Below are 24979 nucleotides of genomic sequence, written 5' to 3' on the forward strand. Positions count from 1 at the left end.
CAAAAAATAGGTTACGTGGAATAAATACAGCCTGGAGCAGGTGACATGAACCACAGAAGTTGTGCGTGACTAACATACATGCTGCTATCCAAAGATACAGACAGAATTACAGATTCATGCACTAGCTGAGGCGGGGCCAACTATAGCAGGACTATGGCCAGTCAGGCTTTGAGGATCTCTGTGGTTGGAAACTCCATTACCTCTGGTCACCTCTTCTAGTGCTTTGTCAACTTTACAATAAAAAGCGTTATGCTTCTTTTATATTACATTTCTGGCAATTCAGTTTGTGCTCACTGCTTCTCATCCTGTCTCTGTACCCCACTGAGGAAAGTCTGCCTCCATCTTCCATTCACCCTCCTATCAGGTATTTACACACTTCTCTGAGATCCTTCTCCTCCTGAATCTGAACAGTCCCAGTTTGCTCATTTCTGGTGAAGCTTACTCAACTTCATGGACTGTCCTCCTTTGCAGCATCTGAATCTTTCTATCCTATCTCATCTCCTTAGGCCAGTACTTCTTTCTGGTCCACCTTTGTTTTCTCATCACATAACTTTCAAGCATGGTGCTTGTTGACAAGAATGCAGTAACATCTTCCTCCCTACAAAGTCCCCATTATATAAATTCATTAACCATCTAAACCAAGCTTTTACATCCCTGAACTGTCCAAGTTTCTTTGAATTTTCTATGTTACCTATCTAGCATAGCTTCACTAGGATGAGTGATAAAATAATACACCCATTGCCACATGGGCATAAACCTCAGGCAGCAACCTGTCACAGATCAGCACAGTGAAGAATATAGCAAATCCACTCAACTGAAACACAGAAAGGTGGAGTTCTCCAAAACAGAAAACTCTTGAGAAAAACAAAAGGCAAAAACCATTTTGGAGAATATTGCAAAAGGTGTTTGGTAATGTGCATTGCTGTTATTAAAAAGCCATTACCTACATGGTGACATACGTCTTGCATGGTAAGAATGCTGAGCCTTTGTAGCAGCACTGCACACCAGGGAGTCTCAGGGCTGTACAGGAAAATAGTAGCCTTGGAACTCTAGAGACAGATGATTTCCATTTCTCTTTAGAAGTGTAGAATTTGTGACAGACTGGCAGCTCTGACTATCCCCACTAGAGGTCATAGAAGTAATTGCACTCCAGTACACTACGTGGAGCAGGTACAGTGAAGTGAGCTACATTTCCATGACACAAGATGAGATACTTTACTGCGATTCAAACATAACTGTTTTGTGAGATAATATTAAGCTGTCGCTATGCAGATTACTGAGTGAAATAGCAGGTACTGCATGTATCTGTAGGCAGAAGGTACTAGTGAGAGTCAGACCAGCGCCCATAATCAAGATCTTTGGAGATGAAGGTGACTTAACTAATTGGACACCTGAATAGAGAAGCCAAACCTGAATTCAGACCTGCCAGAGAGACAGACATGAAATAGCAGCAGTAGATATTAACAGAAGAGACCTAGGTAGTAACTCCCAACAGTAACATTCAACTTCTTCCTCCAGCCTTCAGCTCTAATTAAACATTCAGATAGAATCAAGGATCTGACTGACTGCCACCAGTGATTAACCAGAGAATACCAATTTGTACTAATTGCTTTACACTCTTTTCCTCAGTAACTGGCCTGGAAAAATGCAAATAACTGTGTTATGACTGGCTCCTGCAGTCAGCATTTCCGAACTCTGCAAGTTCCCTCCAGCTTCAGATATTGTGGCAAGATGAAAGCATAGTGTGGGAAACCTCAGCCAGCATAAATATAAAGACTTCACTTCTGTTCATTATAGCATAATCATACTTGCCCTTTCCATTCACTTTGGAAATGCTTAAGTGAAAACCTGGCTTTAGTCAGAACTGAAGGTGGGTACTGTATTACACTGAAGATGACTGTTTTGTCCTACTCTGAACGATGTTAGCAGGAGTACTGCGGTGGCTGAACAAAGCAGCTGACGAGCCCAGGCAGAGGAAATCAAAACATCCAGTGAAGGTTTTTAAAACCAGAGTTCTCAGCACTGATAAGTGCAATGGGATATATTATCAGGGAGCTAGGGAAGAGGAGCAAAAAGGGCTTGTAAAGTGTAGGCTGTAAAGCCTAGTCAAAAGGAAAAATTGCTTCCAAGCCAAAGGCTTCAATTTAGCCATGAGACAGGCTGTGGCACACCTGGCTGTGTGACAGGTTAAGCAGACCCCTGCCCTTGTAACAGACTTAATCCAGGACAGCCTGGGAGAACAAAAACAAACTACATAAAAAAACAAAGCAGCAACCACCCCCCCCCAACTCCACTCCCCTTACTCTGCTGAGTTAGTTTTGAGCTAGGTCAGGCCTCCTGCAAGTGCAACACAGCCTACAACAGCCATGTTAGCACAGCTGAGAGAAGGAGATGAGGGCAGGCTGCCAGGGGGCAGGTATACCAGCTTTGCTATTTTAGAAACATATCTGGAATCACTGCCTAAGGGTGCTTAGCACCAAGGTTGCTCCTGATGGCACAGTCAGAATTTCAGACGCCGAGGGGTCTCTCTCAGTCCTGATCTGAGTTTTCCTTAAGCTGTGTGTAAGCTTGTGGAACCCAAAACTGGTGCTAGAGAAGCATGAGTTGCCAGTACCTGTGGTGCTAACTAGATTCACACCACAAAATAGGGACATGAGCGAGGTTACAAGATAGTACCCAGCATGCTGCATCATCTGAGGTGGGCTGGAATAGCTGGAGGCTTGCTCTCTTTTGATGTCTTGGTGGGGTGTCTGAAAGGCATGACTTCGAGGGAAGTGGGTGGATTCTGGGCAGCAAAACCTGTCCAAAACATTAATCACTGCCTAATTGAAAGACACAAAAGAGCCATGTAAACTTAACAGCCCCTTGGAAAATAATTACATTTAAGCCTCATTAAAGGATCTCTTCATTTGTCACTGAAATGCAGCTATTTCCACAGTGGAAATGAAGAGCTGTTTCATTGCAGCATTCAGTAATGGGTAGAGAATTGAAAGGACAAGCTACATCTCATTCTGAAGTTTTATTGGAAAAAAAAGTAGGTCTGAAAACACAGTAATTGTTCAGAACAGAGTTGAGCTGGACACCTCTTGAGAAAAGTATTAGTAGTTCATCCTTGACCATAAGCAGTTTATCCCTTCATCTTATGCAGGTATCAGAACTAAGTGTAAGTTTATGTATCCTAAAGGGAAGCCAAACTGCACTCAGCATGTGTGACTGGATGATTTAAACGGCTGACCTTTTAAACAGTGCATGTTTTTACAGATATCACATCTCTACTTCGCTGAACTGGTTTTTAGATGATTTTGTAAACGTGTGAAATGTTATGAATCAGATTATACAAATCAGAAGGCACAGCTCTGCCAAACACATGAACTTTAGTTTTCCATTTCATTAGATAAACTAGTATGATATATTAAAGGACAGTTATACTCTTAGCTCACTGACTGCTCTGTTTGAATGTAGTTTGAGGCCAGTAAGCCTAAAAATATGAAGCAAGAATGTAAGTAGGAAAATGGAAGTTTGAAAAAGCTTTAGGCTGACCTTGAAAATAGAACACTACTTCCCCATTTTCCCCCCTTTTCCTTTTCAGTATTATAGGGACTTCACAATGCATTTATCAGAGGCTGAGAATACATGACTAGGTAATAAAAAGGAACAGGACTGAAAATGGAAGTTTATGATCTAAACGAGACAGCAACAAATCTCTGCTCCACAACAGCAATCCCATGGAACATTACCATAATTCCAGAGTTTAAAATAGAAAACCAGAGAAGGATGTTACATTGTTAAAATGTAGCTGAAAAATTAATGAATCTTCTTTACCACTACCCAGTCTCTCTAATGTACTTCAGGGACTGGCGGGTTTGTTTCCAAGCCTGTCTGTCTGCAGCTGAAGCTGCAGAGAAATGGATGAAGTGAAGTGAATGAAGTGGAAAGGAGTCGGCTGCTTGACCGTGTTAACCTCAACATGCTGTGGCACATTGGGTCAGCCTTCTGCCACGTGTAACAGATTGCTAACTGGCCTCAGCCCACAGCATGTTTGCTGTCTGGGCAGTCCAAGAGGGCTGTGTTGTGCTCTCCAGCATTCAGGAGCACAAAAATCGCAGTTGAATCAAGGAAAACTTCAGGATATCCATCACCCCTGTAGTTAAATTCTAATCTTATCTTACACAAAGTGAAGATTTGGAGATAAAGCTTTTATTTTACTCCTACACCTACTAAGTATAGAACTGATAGTTTTGATACAAAAGATAGGAGAGACACATGGCAAATTTTCCATAGGCATCTCCAAGGTGTTCAAGTATTTGTCAGTTTTAATTGATGAGTGTTGACATGAACAGCTCAAATGGAGAAGTGCTTCAATTTCAAAATGTATGCATCAGAACACTAAAAATGGAATAAAATGACGCTACTGTCTATAAACTTTATTAGCTTTTCTTTCCCTTGCTTTCTGGATTGGGATTGTAAAGTGGAGATGAGGCCACCCATCTACCTCAGCCCTGCTCTGAATATTTAGATTAAATGAGAGCTGAATGTTGAGATACTATCATAAAAAAAAGGTCATAAAAGATGGTTGATGAGAAACAGGCTCCACCACAACCTTATTTAATGACCTTAGAATACTGTTTCATGAAACAAAGGACACACAGCAGGCTGTGGGGTGCTGTAGTAAATGTTATAACGGAATTGCTTACAGGAAAATTTTTCAGTGAGTGTATTAGCCTGCTGCTTACCATTTATGTATGAAATCTACAGGTCAAGACCCAGAGAATCTGGGCTTATTCCAGCTGCTGATTTCTGCTGTCCCAGCTTATACCTTCCGATAATCCTCTGATTATATACAAACAAATGTTTGCATATTGATACTCACAGTATGCGCTGTTAAATGCCGTTGAGTAATGATAGCAATGTATATGCTAAAATAACACCATTTGGTTAAGAGGGAGCAGAGAGAAGGAAACCTCTCAAGGCATATTTTTTTTTGTGTCCTATAATACTTAACTACTCTGAGAATGAAAAGGGAAATGTTTGGGGATATACCTTTTACCCTCCTTGACTATTTCACTGCTATTTGCAGTGCACACTGCACCATGTCAGAAGTACTGGAGCAGCAATGCTTGTTACCCTTTGCACAAGAACACCACCACAGGCCTAGGAATAGTGAATAAGGAGGCTATCCAATTTCGTACAGTACCTGCAATAGCTTGCAAGTGAGTGCAGGAAATGTATCCCACAATTCTTTGGTCCTGAGGTGTACTTCCCACTTGCACCTGGGAGGGAAGGAAAAAATAAAAGGGTGAGTAATGGAAAAGCTCATACAACTCCACTTCCACTCTGGCCGTGCAGCCTCTGTACATGGTACTGGCCTTTTTTTTCCCCCAACCGTTCCATCTTGGCTCCATTTTGAAAACACACACACTTGAAAACCCACTGGCGACACACACTGGGGCTTTCTGGGGTCCCACTGCTGCTAGCATGCTGCCTGCCTCCTGATCACCACATCAACCTTTCCATTTCGATCTGCAACACATGCAAAATGTGCAACATATACAAGATGCCAAAGGAGGCTGGGGAAAGGGATGAAACATGAAATAAATACTGGGTTTAGACCATGTTTTCTCCATTCCACAGCAAGTTTTAGATTTCGATGGATTTTTTCCGTGTTTCTACAAAGTTGTTAGGGATTTTAGTGTAGTGTGAGGTGTCCCTGCCCATGGCAGGGGGGTTGGAGCTAGATGATCTTAAGGTCCTTTCTAACCCTAACTATTCTATGATTCTGTGATTTTTGCTACATCTTAGCAAGGTGTTTACATTCTTCAGTGCACAGCAGCAGCCCCCATGTCTGTCAACGAAATGAAAACACAATGTGTGCTGCTGCTCTTACTCACAGAAGAAGCAGGGCTTCCAGGGAAGCTGGAACATAGTATAATTCCTCATCTGTATCACGTGCTACAGTCTTTTAAATATATATTTGCTGGTAAACACAGCCAAATCAGAATCAAGTTCTGATTTAGGTTTTTACCTCTATTGAAGGGTTTGGAAGCTCAGGACTTACACAACTTACACAGCTGCAAATCAGAATTCCCAGTGACTGGAGAATCAAGGTTTGAGGCAAGAAACTAGTTTAACCATATGGTTTTCCTCCTAATAGTTAACATGGCAACACTGGATGGACTACTAAGGGAAATGCTCACTGAGGAAAGTTGTACCCAGGGCTCAGAAAACAAAACCACAGATGACTCTTCTTCACAAGGCTTGGTTCAGATTTCATCTGACACCTCTAAATAACAAGCAGAGCTCCATTTCATACACAGTTTTGTCAGCTTGGTTGGTTTTCTTGGTTTTCAGCTATCCAAGAACCATCTGATTCATTTTATAACTGGAAAGTCAGCTCTTCAGTGAGTGAATTTGGATGTTACTTGTACTCAGCAATACCTTGTTAACTTTCAGGTTTTGTTCCAACTAGCAGAGTATGTATAATAACTTGCAGTATTCTGTCCTCAGCCTGTTCAGTCCTCATTTAGACAGCTTTCCAAATGGATATCGATGGTGTTCTTATTGCTGTGCCCATACAGTTCACCTGCTTCAGGCAGGGTGAAGGTAAACCAAGACAGGGAAAATACATGCAGGCACTGATGGATCCACCCCTAAGCTAGAGGATTCTCCTAAACTTGTAAGAGTGTAGCAGAGACTCAGAGGACATCCTGATCTGCTGGATGGCTGCTTGCGACTACTGCAGATGCTTCACTATGCAGATGTCTGTCTTCCTCCCTCAGGCTGCCCCGGTTTGAATATGTTACAATCTCACAGGTGAATTAAAAGGATTATTCTCTCCAGCTTTTTCCTGCAACATATGCCATTCCAATAGAAAAGTGGGAAACCACTGATTTATAACCTCTACTATTTAGGGGAGGCAGATGTATCACAATTATATTTTCCAAATGTTGTAACTCAGAATCAGATTTTCTCTTCAACACTGAAAACTACATATTGTAATGTCTGCTAGTTTACAAATGTGCAGTGTCTCCTGCTGCAGAGAAAAGTGTGTATTGTATGTCTTTCTGTGCCACCTACTGTAACCACACTGAAAAGAAAATACTGCATGTAAAGTTTCCTGCCTTATAGCAAGAATGTGCTGGTTTTAATCCTCTTATTAACCACAACAGATGGCATCATTGTCAGTGTCTGTATCCAAAAAGCATAAAAGATTTAAGTCTGAAAGCTGAACATCCAAACATAGGCTACAGTCAGTTGAGAAAAAAAAAGTTCAAACTGCCTTTAGAATTTCCTGTGCAGCCTTAATGGAGTGTCTTTAAAAGGTCTCATACTCATCAGCTAATTAATGCATAGGATCATCATCATTTGCATTAAGCATAAATAAATACACTGCGTGCACTGTCCCTGGGTGCACAGCTCCATACTGAAATGGTCTTGGGATCTTTCACTCTCAAAGAATGACAAGAAATGGCCTAGAAGAAAGAATGACTGTAGCTACAGGCAGCTGGGTGAGTGCCACAAATGCCCCTTGGGGTTACCACCATGGAGGAACAGTGCCTCAGGGCTCTGCACTTGCTGGAAACAAGGGCTGCTTTACACACCCCTTGTGGTGAAAAGGAGAGGGTCTTTCCTAAGGACTCTGCTAATTAAAAAAAACCCACACAACTCAAAAGCAAGAGCTGAAGTCACTAACAGAATTAAGGAGGTAAGTGACAGCATGGAAGTATATCCAGAGCAGCTTAGCTCCCACATTTCTTCCAATGTTTTTGACTTTTGGTTTGGTTCTTATTGCTTATTTTGAGTGGCACTATTGATGTAAACCACCAACCACAGGCCTTTTGAGTATAATCTTAATGGAGGCAAATATTTGTGAAAACTGATAGGAGAGAAAAAAAATACCCTTGCAGCCTTAGTCAGTTCCCGCCTACAGCAGAAGCACTAGTCTATTAAATATGATTTGAAATAAAATAATAAGGAAAATGTAATTATTCAGTCTAATTTGGTATTTCACAGATGGACAAGAACTGTGGGATGTGCAGTCAGGAAAAACACTTGACCTCCAGAATATTACAAGCTCTGTAATTCTGCGCAAAACCATTCCTTTGTGTGGCTAAAGAGTGTAGCTACTTTTAGACTGTTCCATTTTCAAGGGTATGTTACGTTGCGGTGACTTGGCCCAAACAGCTTCGTGACGGTCTTTCAGGAAGGCAACACTGAGTGTTCACTTCAGTCTGCAACAGCGATTTGGCAGAAAGGTTCCACTTCCATCAAACCAGGTAATTTCACAAACATAATAATTTCTGCTGCTTAATACAGAAAAAAATGTCTAAATTCACATTTGCAAAGAAAATTCATGTAAGATGATAAGCCAGAGTGGCTCCTTCACCATAAGCCTGACTTAAGTTCACCTCAACTGTTTGACAGTGGCAGCAATGTGTCAGTAATGCATTTACTGAATTAGCCTTCTAATTACAACTACTTCAATTACAACTTTCTAAAAATCATTGTATAATCTTAGTTGTGTCATAGATTAGAAGAGAAGCACTTCTGTTTCTATGGTAATTTACAGAAAGGTAATACATCGTGCTCATGAAAGATAGCAAGTCCTCAGGGCTACAGCAGGAAGATTCGTCTTGACAGAAAAAAGAAAAATATGAGTAGCAATAGTGGAAATTTTAGAGCTAGAGTGAAGGAAATAACTTAAATTCAATCACATTACTTGCTGTCATGAGAATTTTCTGAGTTCAAGGAAAAAACATGCACATCTCATGTTTAGCATGTATAGTAAGTATACAAAGCTGCAAACATGACCAATACATTTAAGTTTATATTTACACACAGTTCCGTTGTATCTGGATATCAAGAAAAGCATCAAGAGATACTTCACAATAAAAAACAGGAAATGCTACCTAAATACCAGCAGTGTTTGAATACCAGCTTAAAAAACAGCTTCAGATGTGTCATTGCTGTGTTAATAAATGATCAGCTACTTGGAAGTAAATGTTCTTTAATGCTTAAACGTTTGGGCTGTGCCATACATGAGAAATCACACTCAAAGAATCAAACTAGATTTTCAAACACTAACCCATTACATGTAGACAAAACCAAAAGGTTTGTTGTGAGAGAAACTTAGTAACTAAAAGCTTCATATTACCAGGAGGTAGACACTCAAAAACATACAAAAGAGTTTCTTCAGTGTGTACTCTCCCATATGAAGGGTTCATATACAAACAATTCTGAGCACATGCCAGTGCTTCCTCCATGGCAAGCAAATCCAGGTGTGCAAACCAGAAGAGAGGTGAAATTTTGGTGTACTCCTTGAAAAAGAGCTCCACAGAGTTTATCACCCCACAGCCTACATGTGACCAATAAAACCAAAGCTGGGAAGGGTAAATAATCTTAATGCAATATTAGGAATCCTTCAGAGAGATGGGATGGTGCACAGAATCACTCTAGCTGCAGCTGTTACTGTTTCATCACATCTTGGACAATAAGTGAGCAAACCATTTCATCAGCTTAGTTGACCATGAAGGTGTCAGTTTTGCCACATTTATTCACTGGAATAAATGTGAACTGTAGTACTGATTGCTGTATTATTCCTGTGAAGAGGTTATGTCTCCTATAGAGCTCTATGGCAAACAGCTATGGCCATGACAAGAACCAAACTAAAGATGTTCATACTGTGAAGACAAACTAGCCAGGCTGAAAAGCACCTGCATGCTCTGTGGGGAAACCCTTTCCCCTTAAAACCAGACACCTGAAGGCTGCATTTGTAAAGAACAGCATCTAAGCAGGGGCCTTGAGCTCCTGTTTGCTTTGGAAATGAAATGCACCAGGCCAAGAACACTGACACAGCCTTTACAGTAGATGTGACTTACTCCACAGAAATATTCACCATATGTGGCCAATATTGTTCAAGTGCAAGAGAAGCTCCATTAAAAAATACAGAAGCATAAAGTTTAACTGAATTGCTGCAGACAAGCAACTATATGCACAAGGAGCAATACCTCCACACATGCTAGCAGTTCTGACCACCTGGGTTTGATGTCCCAGGATGTGCTGGTGACAGCACACTGCTTGTACCTCCCAATTGCAACTCCCATGGGAATATCATCACATGCAGTTATAGTGAGCAAACAGTAAGACTGAGAAGGAAAAGATAAAGAAGTAGAAAACACAGTTTATCTTTCTTTTCAGTACAACTTTTCCTTAATCTCCCAAATTATATCAGCTCCTCCTGGATATTTGTTTCTATTTCAGCAATTTTCTGAGAGTCAGCACCAAGCAACTAACTGGAAGAACCAGGCCAACTGCAGGCCTGAGAGCTTGCTCCTATTAGCGTTAAGATGCCAAGGAAAACTGAAACTGCTCACATTCCAGTTCAAACCTTCCTGACACACCAGGATGAATTGGATTAGTGGTAACATCCAAGAAAGGTGTATTTTATTCCTGTACTTTGTGTTCTTTGTAGTAGCTTTCTGGTTAGCTCAGACATAGTGTAAAAGGTCTATCTTATTTTTGGTACTTTGACAGCTTGTGCCTTTTGCCTTCAGGGATATGTAGCAGCTTCTAAAGAAGATGCATTAGTTAAATTACTAAATTTTTATTATATCTATGTTATTTAAGCATGCTAAATAAAGAAGTTTAAAATATCATAGAGGTCAGCTTAAAATTTGTTTTGGTGCACTGAAACTCTTTCTAGCCACGTTTGCACTTGATTAGTTTAGGATCCTGGTTTTCCCCATCTCCCACATAACAACAATCACTGTTCCATGAATTCAGAGAATCAGTTATTTGGCAAAGCTTCCTTAAAGCTTATAGGTGAAGGAAAGTGGCTGGAAATTGGTACCATGAATGAAGGGCTCTTCCTCTTCTGAAGAGGATGAAGCCCACATCTAATTCTCTCAAACCCGTATTTCATTCTGCACAGCAGTTTTAATTTGTCCCTGTTAATGAAGAAGAAAAAGACTGCTTAATAATATTAACTACATCGAGTGAAGGGACGTGGTACAGTGCCATGGTGTCCTGGGTTCAGCAGCAGTTTTTTAAAAAAAGGTCTCAGGCAGTTCATTGGACTCTATCCAATTCCTGCATTAACATTTTATAGTTGAACATGTGGGAAATGTTTAGGTTACCCTCGTGATTGAAATGGCACAGCTTTAAAGTTATCTAAACAAATTCATGAACAGCACTAGACATTTCTTTTATACATCTTGGGTTAACTGTAGATTCTGGACAACTGATCAAGGACAAGAAAATCTAACCACTGGAATTGCTGGATGATCTTATACTGAGGTCAGAAAACAGGCATTCCCCTTTTCTTTATAATCTTTGGGTAAAATAACTTCCCCCCGGTATCTTGTGCAAGTGTGGATCTGAAGTTCCCCCTTCACTCACAGCCACAACACACACAAGCTGGCATGGGATAGTAAAGGCAGCTTAACTGCCCAAGCAACCTGCATCTGTATCAGCAGCATCAAAAAGGAGACTCACAGAGATTGGTTCAGGGAACCCTAATTTTATCTTTCAAAGCAGGCACCTCGAGAGCAGCAAACAGTAAAACCCATGCTTCACAGCAGGTTTCCAGTCAGAGCTCCTGCTTCTTCTCCCATCTGCTACTACCTTCGTTTTGAAAACGAAGTTGAGCTTTGCACATAAAGCAAATGTTGCTAGGTTTCCTTTAAGCAATGAATAATAGCATTTTTTCTGCACAATTACTGTGGTCCCTGAGATTAGCATTAATTTACAGAGAATTTGAAAAGTAAATCTGTTAATAAGCTTAAGAATTAGTATCAATTAAACATAAGTTCTTTCAGAAATTTAGCAAAACCCACAAGACATTTTTTCCTTTGATTCCTTTTGGTATTGTTAGAATACTGCTTGCTGTTCAAACGATGCACATCAGAATATGGTTGTGGTCTTATGTTCACATAATTCTGTTTTAAGCAAGAATTCTTATTTTTGCTAAAACTCTTGGCAGATGCCAAAACCCAGAATAATTTCCTACTAAGAATGGTAGGAAGAACAGACATCTACTCAATATACTTCCATATCTCCCAGTCTCATTCCAAAACCTTTCCTCACTTAACAGCCATTCTGGGCTCCCCACCTCAAGGATGCATTTACATGTCATATGGTACAGGTTTATGTTACAACCATTACAGTTTAATGATAAGAGAGAGGCAGAATTTGTCAGCACAAGTGACAGTTTTTATTCATAGAATGACAGAATCCCAGGTTGGAAGGGACATCAGGGATCATCTGGTCCAACCTTTGGGCACAAAGCATGACTTTGCCTAGACTAGATGTTCCAGCACCCTGGCCAGAGGAATCTTTAAAGTATCATTAAATGTATCAATTTTTTATTAGATTGATACATCTGGAAAAGTACTGACAAGCTCTTCAGTTAAGGAGTCTCACAAGCTAAGGATGTTTTCTGGTTTTATTGCACTATTGCCCTAACCACAGTATCACAGTATGTTAGAGATTGGAAGGGACCTCAAAACATCATCTAGTCCAATCCCCCTGCCAGAGCAGGAACACCTAAATAAGGTTACACAGGAATGTGTCCAGGCGGGTTTTGAATGTCTCCAGAGAAGGAGACTCCACAACCCCCCTGGGCAGCCTGTTCCAGTGTTCCGTCACCCTCACTGAGAAGAAGTTTCTTCTCAAGTTTAAGTGGAACCTCTTGTGTTCCAGTTTGTACTCATTACCCCTTGTCCTATCATTGTTTGCCACTGAGAAGAGCCTGGCTCCATCCTCATGACACTCCCCCTTTATATATTTATATACACTAATAAGGTCCCCCCGCAGTCTCCTCTTCTCCAAACTATAGAGACCCAGCTCCCTCAGCCTTTCCTCATAAGGGAGATGCTCCACTCCCTTAATCATCTTAGTTGCCCTGCGCTGGACTCTCTCCAGCAGGTCCCTGTCCTTCTTGAACTGAGGGGCCCAGAACTGGACACAATATTCCAGATGCGGTCTCACCAGGGCAGAGTAGAGGGGAAGGAGGACCTCTCTCGACCTACTGACCAGCCCCCTTCTAATACACCCCAGGATGCCATTGGCCTTCTTGGCCACAAGGGCACAGTGTTGGCTCATGGTCATCCTGCCGTCCACTAGGACCCCCAGGTCCCTCTCCCCTACACTACTCTCTAACAGGTCGTTCCCCAACCTATACTGGAACCTGGGGTTGTTCCTGCCCAGATGCAGGACTCTACACTTTCCCTTGTTATATTTCATCAAGTTTCTCCCTGCCCAACTCTCCAGCCTGTCCAGGTCTCGCTGGATGGCAGCACAGCCTTCTGGCGTGTCAGCCACTCCTCCCAGCTTAGTGTCAACAGCAAACTTGCTGACAGTACACTCAATTCCCTCATCTAAATCATTGATGAATATATTAAATAACACTGGTCCCAGTACTGACCCTTGAGGCACTCCACTAGATACAGGCCTCCAACTAGACTCCGCCCCATAGACTACAACTCTCTGGCTTCTGTCCTTCAGCCAGTTTGCAGTCCACCTCACTACCTGATCATCCGGACCACACTTCCTCAGTTTAGCTGTGAGGATGCTGTGGGAGACTGTGTCAAATGCTTTGCTGAAGTCAAGGTAGACCACATCCACCGCTCTGCCATCATCCATCCACCGTGTTATTTCCTCATAAAAGGCTATGAGGTTGGTCAAGCATGACTTCCCCTTGGTAAAGCCATGTTGACTGCCCCTCATAACCCTCATATCCTTGACATGCCTTAAGATGGCATCAAGGATAAGGTGTTCCATCACTTTCCCAGGGATGGAGGTGAGGCTGACCGGTCTATAGTTACCCGGGTCCTCCTTCTTGCCCTTTTTGAAGACTGGAGTGACATTTGCTTTCCTGCAGTCCTCAGGCACCTCTCCCGTTTCCCAAGACTTGGTAAAGATGATGGAGAGTGGTCTAGCAATGACTTCCGCCAGTTCCCGCAGCACCCGCGGGTGCATCCCATCTGGACCCATGGATTTATGGATGTCCAGATTGCTCAACTGGTCTCTAACCCATTCCTCATCGACTAAGGCAAACTGCTCCATTGACCTGACTTCATCTGAGGTCTCAGGAGTACAGGGCTCTTCAGGACTGCCTCCGGCAGAGTAGACTGAGACAAAGAAGGCATTCAATAACTCTGCCATCTCTGTATCTTCTGTCACCAGGGCACCCATCCCGTTCACCAGTGGGTCAACCTTGCCTCTGGTGTTAGTTTTATCAGCCATGTATTTGAAAAAGCTCTTTCTGCTGTCCTTGACCCCTCTCGCCAGATTTAATTCTAAGGAGGCCTTAGCCATCCTAGCTGCCTTCCTACATCCTCTAGCAGCAGCCTTATATTCCTCCCAAGTGGCCATCCCCTCCTTCCATGACCTGTAAACTCTCCTCTTCCACTTGAGCATACCCAGCAGTTCCTTATTTAGCCACGCAGGTCTCCTGGTCCTCTTCCTTGACTTCCTACGTGTTGGGATGCTCTGCTCTTGAGCTCGGAATAAGCAGTTCTTGAATGCCAACCAACTATCTTGGGCCCCTTTACCTTCAAGCAGCCTTGCCCATGGGATTTCCCCTAGCAATTGCTTGAAAAGGCCAAAGTTTGCCCTGCTAAAGTCCAGGGTTGCAATTCTACTTGCTATTGTACTGGTCCTACCACACAAGATCCTGAATTCCACCATCTCGTGGTCGCTGCAACCAAGGCAGCCCTCAACCTGTACTGCTTCGACCAGCCCCTCCTTGTTAGTGAGGATGAGATCCAGCAGTGCTCCTCTCCTGGCTGGCTCATCCACCATTTGCATGAGGAAGTTATCATCCATACACTGGAGGAACCTCCTGGACTGTGGCTGGGTTGCTGAGTAGTCCTTCCAGCAAACATCAGGGAAGTTAAAATCTCCCACGACGACCAGGGCCTGTGACTGTGAGGCCGCTCTCAGCTGCCTGTAGAAGGCCTCGTCAACTTCCTCACCCTGATCTGGTGGCCTGTAACAGACACCCACAACAGTATCACCCCTGCCAGCCTGCCCCTTAATTCTCACCCACAGACTCTCAACCTGCTCCTCATCTGTCCCTGGACAGAACTCAGTACATTGTAGCTGCTCTCGCACATAAAGAGCAACCCCACCACCCCGCCTGGCTGGCCTGTCTTTCCTGAAAAGGACATAGCCCTCCATGAGTATATTCCAGTCATGTGAGCTGTCCCACCACGTCTCTGTAATTGCCACCAGATCATAATCTCCTGACTTAACACAGGTCTCGAACTCCTCCTGCTTATTTCCCGTGCTGCACGCACTGGTGTACAGGCATTTCAAGGAGGGAGCTGAGCTCACCGATTTCACCCTAGGATTATAGGAGGCCTCCCAGTGTTCATCAATTCTAGAGTGCTGCCCCACTGGGGCAAGAACAGTTACAACCCCAGCCCCCTTCGAATCTAGTTTAAAGCTCTCCAAATGAGCCCTGCTAATTCATGCCCCAGCATCCTTTTGCCTCTGTGAGATAAACCTTTCCCATGTGCCATCATCCGGACTGGAGCCTTATAAAACCAGCTGTTATCAAAGAACCCAAAGCCCTGCCTAAAGCACCAGTCTTGTAGCCAATTGCTTATGGACTGAATTTTCCCATTCAGTCCCACATCATCACTGGAAGACGGAAGAAGTGAGGAGAAGATCACTTGAGCCCCAGATTCTTTCACCGTCCGCCCCAAGGCCCTGTAGTCTTTCTTCATCCCCCTCAGACTGCGGGAAGCAGCTTCCCCCCCACCTGTCTGGAAGACCAGCAGCGGGTAGTAGTCTGTCGGGTGCACCAGGCTGGGGAGCGCCCTGGTGATATCCCTGATCCGGGCTCCAGGCAGACTACACACTTCCCTATGATGAGGGTCAACTCTGCATATCAGGCCCTCTGTTCCTCTCAGAAGGGAATCGCCTACGACAATGACCTTTCTTTCTTATCAGAGGCAGTCTTGAGGTGCGAAGTCAACCGCCTTTTCCTATGTGACCCTGTAGTCTGGCCTTGCACCACATCCTCACTTACCTCTCCATCAAGATCCAGGGCCTCAAACCTATTACGGAGGGGCACCTGGGGAAGCAGGGCAGGAAGGGAGGAGGGTTGCCCACAACTCTGAACTGGAACTTGCTTCCAGCCCTCATCGTCTTCTTGGTCCCTTACCTCTGCGCGACAGCTACAGGGCAGAGGTTGTCTCTGGCCATCCCCCTCTGTTTGAGAGGGCAGGGGGTCCATCCCCTTTTGGGAGGTATCTCCCTGGAACCGTTCCTGCTGGCACGCCAGGGAGTTACTCCACCAGTTGATCTCCCTTTCACACTCCCTGATGGTCCTCAGCGTCTCCACCTCCTCCTTAAGTTCTGCCACCAAGCTAAGCAGATCTTCTACCTGCTCACACCTCACACAGGTGGAATGCTGGCCTCCCTCCCTCGGCAGCAGCAGGCTCTGGCACTCCCTGCAGCCAGAGACCTGAACAGCCACGGTTTGGGACAGGGTCTCTCTCTGAGTTGTTACAGTCTCCTTACTGCAAGCTCTCCTTCTGGAGGCAACCATATTGGTCAGCAGTCTGGGACACCAGCAACAGGGTTCACAACACGACCTGCTTGCTCCTCCCTGCGCCTGTCGCTGCCCTTGAAAGAGCTCAGAGGCTCTTTCAAGGCAAGGCGCAGGGTGCGGTCGCCGTTACTGTGGGAACGCCCCTGCCACGTCAGCCGCTCTCTCGCAAAGGCTGCTGGGGCTTCGGGGATCGGGAGATGTCGGGAATCGCGATGTCTCTGCGCTATCCCCTCTGATTTTCCTAATCTCTGCTGAACCTCGTGGTCGCTGAAGCGTGTCGGCTCCGGCTCTAGCTGGGCTAGCTCCGATCAGCTGACTGACCCTTACACAACATCCCTGAAAGACAGCGTGACTAAGGCTACGTACTAATCCTTCAATCTAGAGACGAATATTGACATTTTGAAGCCTTCTGGTAAATTACAAACAGGTGGTGCATTACACACTTTTTGCTCAGCACTCACGGATACCTTTTAAACCAGATTTGACGGCACAATCATCATCCAGTTTCTGAAAGGGACTTACATTTTCAAACTGCCTTTAAATTCATCAAACCACTGTGTATTAAAATCATGAGTCTGTCAAACCAACAGCTGCAGAGTAACCAAGAACATTGCAATCTGCATAACTTTATGTACAGACACATACAAGCCAGCTTCTTAGTTAGCATCACCAGCATGAGACAGCGTGCGTCAGTCCCGCTTCTCTCCTCTCTCACTATAGCGAAGCAGCAGTAAGAGACAACTGGAGTTACAAACTCTACAAAGCAGAATCAAGGGCTCTTTTTGTAGAGCATTTTAGATTAATGTGACATGCAATGCTACAACAGAGTCACACCAGAGTCTCCCAAGGGCCCCGGCTGCCAAAGTATGAAAATGGATTGCCTGATTTATGCATCTCCTAACTCCTCCTTTGAGTCTTCAGCAGCAACTTGTAACAGTGGTTTAACACTTCAGACATGAAAATGTCACTTAGGTGCAAGTGACATTTCTCCCCTACTTAGAATCTGGTTTTAATGTGATTGTGTCCCTCTAAATCTGAATTAGACCCTCAGATTGGCAACAGAAACCTTGCTGGAGTCTGAAGAGATCAAAGTGCTGAATGCAGCTTAGTCCTCCATTTATGCAGAAAAAATGGCCTTTACACAATAGCTACTCACAGCTTCTTCCTTCTATCTAACCTGAACTTCCCCTGTTTAAGTTTAAACCCATCACCTATTTTCCTATCACTACAGTCCCTGATGAAGAATCCCCCTTCGACATCTTTGTAGGCCCCCTTCAGATACTGGAAGGCTGCTATGAGGTCTCCACGCAGCCTTCTCTTCTCCAGGATGAACAGCCCCAACTTTCTCAGCCTGTCTTCATACAGGAGGTGCTCCAGTCCCTGATCATCCTTGTGTCCTCCTCTGGACTTGCTCCAACAGCTCCATGTCCTTCTTAATAACTGTACATAAGAGCTGATTATTATTACTGCTACTAATCATAATCCTTGAGCTCTGGAAGTCTCTTGGGTAAAATAACTCTGTATGACTAAGCAAATCTCTCAAATCCTTCTAAATCTCCACCTGAACTTTACAATCTAGATGGTGAAGGTGGGGCAGAGAAGAGGGGGGCAATGGAAAAATAATTCCCTCTTCACTGGAAACTGAACCTATTCTGAAAGGAAAAAATGTGTGAAACCATTGTACCTTGACAGTAGGGATCTGTTCTGTGACACAACTCCTGCAAACAGTTTTGCCTTTTTGTTCAAAATAATGCAACTTCCATTAAATGTTTTGTTCCGAGACCTTTAATTTATCTCCTTATCAGTTATATTTGTAGTAAGGAGATAAACTGTCCTCTTTAATGAGTGCTAGTTTCTTTCTATGAATAATCTTCTGAGTCTGGATGTTGGGTTTTCCTGAGGTTCAGAAAGATTTGAATACAGGCTTCGTCCTCCCAGTGAGTGGAAACATTAAGTGATTTTATCCATATTTTCAAAATATGCACGCCTTCTCCCCTCGCTCTTATTTTGTTTAAACAACATAAACAAGAGATGGAACTTTACACAGGGATGGAACATGTGCAAGGGGAGCAGCTTTGTAAGCACACTTTCAAAACAAAGCTCAACTGATGTCTTTGCTACTTCAGGAAAGGGAACACTATGCTTTCTACATGGAGCGTGCACAGGACAGAGGCCTAACTCTACACCACTTCTGAATGGAAAGCAATTAGAAGACCCCTGCTCTGCAAGGCTCTCTTAGTATCTTTGAAGCCACACTGAGATGAACTCAGATGTAGGACTGGATTGCATGAGATAGATACATACAAAATCTAAAGAAGTGTCTAAAAGCAATGATAGAAGCTGTCCATTTGAAAGGGCAGAGGACTGGCTAGAACAACACCTTCAGCCACAGTTAGGATACAGTTTGCTGGCTTGCTGTTATCCCCGTGTAAGACCTGGAGACTTCTGTAGTTAATGGATTGCTTCTCACCAACTTGAAAAAACAAACCTGGCTTTTACTTACTATAGCATTTGTCTCCGGAGCCCACATATCCTCAGCAGTTTATTAAGCACTACATCAAGAAAACTTTCAAACCTACTTTGTTTCAAAGCTAAAATTTAATAGGTAATTCCTACTTTGTGTGTGTGTGTAAAAGAAATGACCAATGATCATTTACTGTACAATTAAGACAAAGGCATTTCATATCAGAACAAACTTAACTCAGAAAAAAAATATTTTAGGTATAGAGAACGCCAGAATGACACAGACACATGGAAAAACGGACTTTCAACAGGGCCAGAATTCTGTCATATTTAAAAGAATGTAATTGTCTTCAAATCTTCATAATAATTGGTCCCTATTCCCTGCTCAATGGTAACATTATTTAACAACTCAAATCCATAATTAAGCTCATCATCCCAGTGGAATTTTGAAAAAAGGCTTAATTTTCTACAAGAGAAATGGAAACACTGCAGTCTGCCTGGCAGGGGAGCAAAACAGTGACTCAGCAACAGGCAGCTGAAAGCAGATTGTTTTTAATCTCTTAATCCCTAATAAATGCATATGTTGAAGGGCAGTCCATGTGACCCTGGTAATGTTTACAGTGCACAACATGTATCTTCAGATTTTGCCCTTTATGATGAAAAAACCAAACTTCAGCTGTTTATAAACAACATGTAAAAGTAGTATAGAAAGCTTAGACCCAGTTTTTGGAAACTTGTATTCAGATATGGATAGGCTTTTGTTTATGTCAAATGTAAATGAAATACTGAACTATCATCAGACTGCTGATTCTAATATTTGCTTTCTTTATGCAAGCCACAATACCAACAGGTTTTGCCTTCTTTATATATTACAAACAGTGTGGGTACAGACCCCCCTGATCCTTATTAATAATCTGTATTCTGAATGGCTGTTGATAGCTTTTGTTGAGAACTCAACAGCATATACACCAGAAAGTACATACAATGGGAGCACCTGATACATTTTGCTAGCAGTAGGAAAAAAAAAAAAATCTGGTTTTAGTTAGTGAAACCCATTTCAAACTGTGATAAAAATCACAAAATATGAAAACCAGTATTCTAGGAGATCGTTACATTTTTTTGTCTCATTTACTCTTCTTTGCATCTCTCCTTGACAATTCCTTCACAACCAAGAAAGAGGAATAGCCACACATTTCATTGCAATTCTTTCAGTTTTAGCCTATTTGCATTTAAACTTTCAATTGTCTTTTGGTTTCCACATAAACATATAACATGCATAAGCTGGTTTCCAACAGTAATAATACTCATTGTTCAATACTGGTGTTATAAGGCTTAGAATTTGCGCATTTTATTGAAGAGGATTCTGTAAAAAAACAAACTAAAATTACATGAAAACTACTTCAAAATTTTGGCAATTGAAATGATACTCAAGTTCTACCTCCAAAAGTCCCTCATTATTTCATGCACACATCCATCACTTCAGCACAGTATCTAGGCCATAAAACCTATTATATAAATTATATCAGATAATCTAGATCTGAATAGTGCCTCTTTGAACTCTAATAGAAATGACTGAGAGAAAACAACGTAACTTTATAACTTGTCCCATACACAGGGTCAGTATTTAAAAAAGGCTCTTACCTTGAGAAACAAGGCTCCCTTGGAAGCCAAGGAGTCTGTCCCTCTTCCATTGGGGTAACAGTGATAGGCAGCATCCATAACAGGATAGCGGCTGGCAAAAAGTAGACCACTGTTCACAAACTTAAAGCTACAGCAGCTGTGGCAACTGTAGACCCCAACATCATAGACAATGTATTCAAAATAGTGATGAAGCTGCTCTTTCAATTTCTCTGCAGCTCTTTTGTCAAATACTTCCTGCAAACACAGAAAGTCCAAGTTGGCAGGGAAGAAAGCAGAGATCTCATGATCAAAGGTCTCATCTGTATGTTTCTTTTTCCGCACTGAGGTCTTCTTCATGATTGAAGCTTTGTAGAGGAGCTTGTTGTTAACAGTGCTTTGGTCCACTGTACCATCCCCAACACGAACTTTAACTAAGGACTCTCGCGAGGCAGAGCAGCTGTCTAAACTCCCAGAATCTCCTTCCTTCTGTTTGTGGTTAGGTGTTTTTGAGATCTCTGCGTCACCTTCCAGCAAGGGCTCTGCTGGGCCGCTGGCATGAGCCTGGCCATTGACACCGTCTGTTTCTGTATCTGACATGTGGCCATTATCCTCTCCATTTATGCGGACAATGCAAGAATTTTCTTCTCCCTCATTTGGCTCTCTGGTTCTGCCCTTATCTTCTCTACTATCCTCACCATTGTTTGAGCCAGAATTATCTCCTTTATACTCCATTGATGTTGTCCTTTTCATGCCAGGATTAAATGTATGATTAGCGCTATCTCCACCCTGGGGGGAGACCAAGCTGCTAAAACTCGCTGCACTGATGGAGGTGTTGGTAGGAGAATCTATGTATATTTTGATCTGTGGTCTGCTTGCCCCATTTCGGATCCTCCGGCCAATCTCTTTAGCCCTAGCCTGTGTATTGAAAACATTATTAAATCTTGCCAGAGAATCTGGCAGCAGGCAAACATTAGCGCTGCCGAAGCAGAAGCTCTTCCCAGTCCCTGCAGCCTTCCATTCAGTAAGCAGTGTGGCTCCGTTGGCATGGTTCTTGTCTTCTAGTCTGGAGTAGATATATGGCCTTCTGGTTGACTGGAGTGGGGACCATAACAGAAAGCCGATCAGAGCAAAAGGAAGAGACGCTACTAACAGTGCCAAGTAGATGGGAGTGGTAATAATGATGCAGAGGGCGTGAAAATAGCACGGATCATCCGCTCTTTGACGTTTTTCATAGGTGGTTGGAACAAAAGAGGCCACAAGCCTATCTGCTAACCAGTAACATGGGAAAATCAGGCCCCAGGAAAAAGAATGCAGAACTGACAGAAAGCTGTTGGGAAATGGGGAAGTGTATAAAACCATTGCAACTTAATTATGACAACACTTCAGGGCCTACTACATGATGTCACTAGGTCAAGCATCCATAAGAACACTGGGGGAGGTTTGGGGGAAAAAGGTCCAGTCAGGAGTTTGGGTTTTTTCCAGTGAGAGTCAGTAACAAAACTTTAAGAGCACCATTTCACTGTGTTGAAGTAAAAATGAAACAAGGCCACTGTTTCTGTCTGGCTTTTTGGCATCTAGGTTTTTCAGAGGATGTCATTGTTCACTGGAAGCTGCCATAACAGAACACTCCGGAGGCAGAAAGGAAATCTGTAAGAACAAGAGAGACAAAACATACATAACAGTTACTGAAATTTTAAAGATTTCTTCTTATCATTCTTGCCTTATAGTCTAAAATACTGCTCTATTTTTGGTTTGATTTGGTGGTTTTGATTGGAGTAGGGATCTAGGGCAAGTCCAACGACAGAGGACTGGTATTTCTGCAAATGAAATCAGAACATTGATCATTAATGCCCATCACTAGTGATGTCACGAAACACATTGCTCTTATGAATTTTAGGCCTTACATCAAGAAATATAATTTGGAGTTTATTTTATAATCCATTTCCACTAATATTTCTTTTATATTAGCTGTTTTCAGAACCTTTGCAAAGGGTGGTTAGGACCTATCTCTAGGCTGCTCTAGAAGACTGTTACATCTTGTATTCTATCACTGAAGTTAATTTGCTTGAATTGCCAGAAGGCATCTTGTATTTAAGAGCAAAACCCATTTCTTTGCTATAAAATATAATTTGCATTGCTGTGCTTTGAAACAAAATTGGCTGATCTAAATCACTTAAAATACTCTTCATATGATTAAATATGGTTTCAAATTTTTATTTTTCAATTTATTGAAAACAGTAAGTCAAACTACTTTTCATTAATATTTAGATATTTAAGACTCGTTACCTATTTCAAGCCACAGTCCAATTTCATTCAGCTACAGCCCACAAAAACTCCTGATATTATCATAGAATCATAGAATGGTTTGGGTTGGAAAGGACCTTAAGATCATCTGGTTCCAGCCCCTCTGCCATGGGCAGGGACACCTCACCCCATGATCTCCTATTACACATTTTTTTACACATACTAAAGCAAAATATAAATTAATCATAATTAGCATTATTGGTTTTAAATTCCATTTTTCATCTTTGAAGGAAACAATATTAATTGAATATATCAAATCAGAAAAACAGTTTCATATCTTCCCTTTGAAGACATATGATGTCTTTCAAAAGTTGTCTTAACAGTTAGGAAATCATGATGTGAGGTATTTAGAAATTGCCATGATTAACCATTCACCAGGTAAACAAAAGTACACTGGACCATGCTTCAAAGCCTATCTTTAGTTTTGACATCTTGGAGAGATTAAAATTACATACGCACATATTTATTAGCACAAGTTCAATTAAAGTTTGGGGCCCTCAAGGAGACAAACTTTAGGGAATAGTAGTTTGATATGTATTTTAAAACATTCTGCAGGGCACCCAGAAACAGAAGGGCATTTCTGTTTCTGTCTAACAGTAAATAAACAGTGACATGAGGCATAGCAGAGAAATACTGTTTTACAGAGAAATGCACCTGAGAATCAGAAGAAAAATGTAATTTTACAGTTTTTTCTCACTTTTAAGACTTCTGCTTCTTCAAACAGCCCTTGCAGCTGATTAATGTTCCTACTGTCAGCATATTTCTAGTTGTGGTACACATGCAATACCAGACTGTGACACATTGAATACTTTACAAGTCAGAAGCAGTAAGGAAGACATTAGAATACATGGCTTAAGCAGCTCTCTTCTTACCACACCCATTTGTTGCTTATTAACAATAAGAAAATTCTCTCCTCAGTCTAGATTCCTGATCAGCAGGACTAAGAATAGTGACAGCACACCAGATTTGCAGCCATCTATTTTTGGTAGGCACCATGGCAAGGAAGAATTTTAATACAGGAACAAATGAGGATGAGATAGTTTTACAGATATTTCTTCCCAGAAGAGAAAAGCAACCTCTGGGCAAGCAAGCGTTAGTCTGAAAAATCTACTAAGGTGGTGACAGGGGCTCATAACAAAACCTGACTGGAGATAGGAATCAAATTCTAAAACAGAATAAGAAAAATCAGGTTGGGTGGAGACAAGATTATGCAGACCTTCAAAAGCAAAACCAAATAGTTGGTACCAAATACTAGAGAGAAGTAAAGTCAGTAAACAGATGCATCAGAAAGGATGGCAATTCCACAACAGAAAGCTGCTTTTAACTTGCATGAGTCCTGGGCATGTAAGGAAAGCTGTATCTCAGAGATCTGATGTAGCATCTTCCAAGACAGCAATGTCATACATCTACTGATATCAGGAAAAGATGGACAAAACCTGACGATGAAGCTGTGTTACTGCAGCCACACACGACGAGCCTTCCGGTGTAAGGATAACACCCCTCTAACTGCTCAGAGCCCACTGCACCCTCTGCCAACACCAGACAGACAATACCTTATAATGGGATATAAGGTCCTGTGTATTTTTGCCCTGATGTTAATATTTAGATGGAAATCAGAAAGGCTGGATCAAAGGAGGGTGGATTTTTTGCGGTTTTTAATTATTAGCTTAGCATAACTTTCACAACCTTATGTAACATGTTTGAGTTTAAAGAAATGAGTGACTCGTCAAGTGCCAAATAACAAATGCTTGGCATTTACTCATTGCCAAAGGCATTTGGGGATGCTGATAATAGAGGGAAGCCTAGGAATTTGTTTTTCTAAATGATTTTTATGACTTTTTAGTAAGAATGCTCGAAAGAGACTTTGGCATCTACATATCAGATAGAAAAAAACCCCAAAAAACCCCAACAACCCAACCAACAACTTAAAACCTGTCCAATTATGTAATTATCATTAGAAAAGATATAAAGAAGTTATTCTGTTCTGTTGGGTGCTTAAAATCCTTTATAAAATCCCTGCCTAGTCACAAAATT

At 42.2% G+C, this 24979-nt stretch overlaps 1 protein-coding gene across 1 annotated transcript in view; it reads right to left on the minus strand.

The window, feature by feature from the left end:
* SMPD3 (sphingomyelin phosphodiesterase 3) overlaps positions 1-22000 on the minus strand; it is a gene marked incomplete at both ends in the record, with an annotated part of 35895 nt that extends 13895 nt beyond the window's left edge. Inside the window, 2 exons of the mRNA XM_080638052.1 lie at positions 5195-5270; positions 20663-22000. Of these exons, the coding sequence (XP_080494178.1) occupies positions 5195-5270; positions 20663-22000 (1414 nt within the window). The remainder of the gene's footprint in view (positions 1-5194; positions 5271-20662) is intronic.
* Between the last annotated feature and the right edge of the window lie 2979 nt (positions 22001-24979).

Source organism: Psittacula echo, assembly GCF_963264785.1.
Source record: "Psittacula echo genome assembly, chromosome: Z".
NCBI lineage: Eukaryota > Metazoa > Chordata > Aves > Psittaciformes > Psittacidae > Psittacula > Psittacula echo.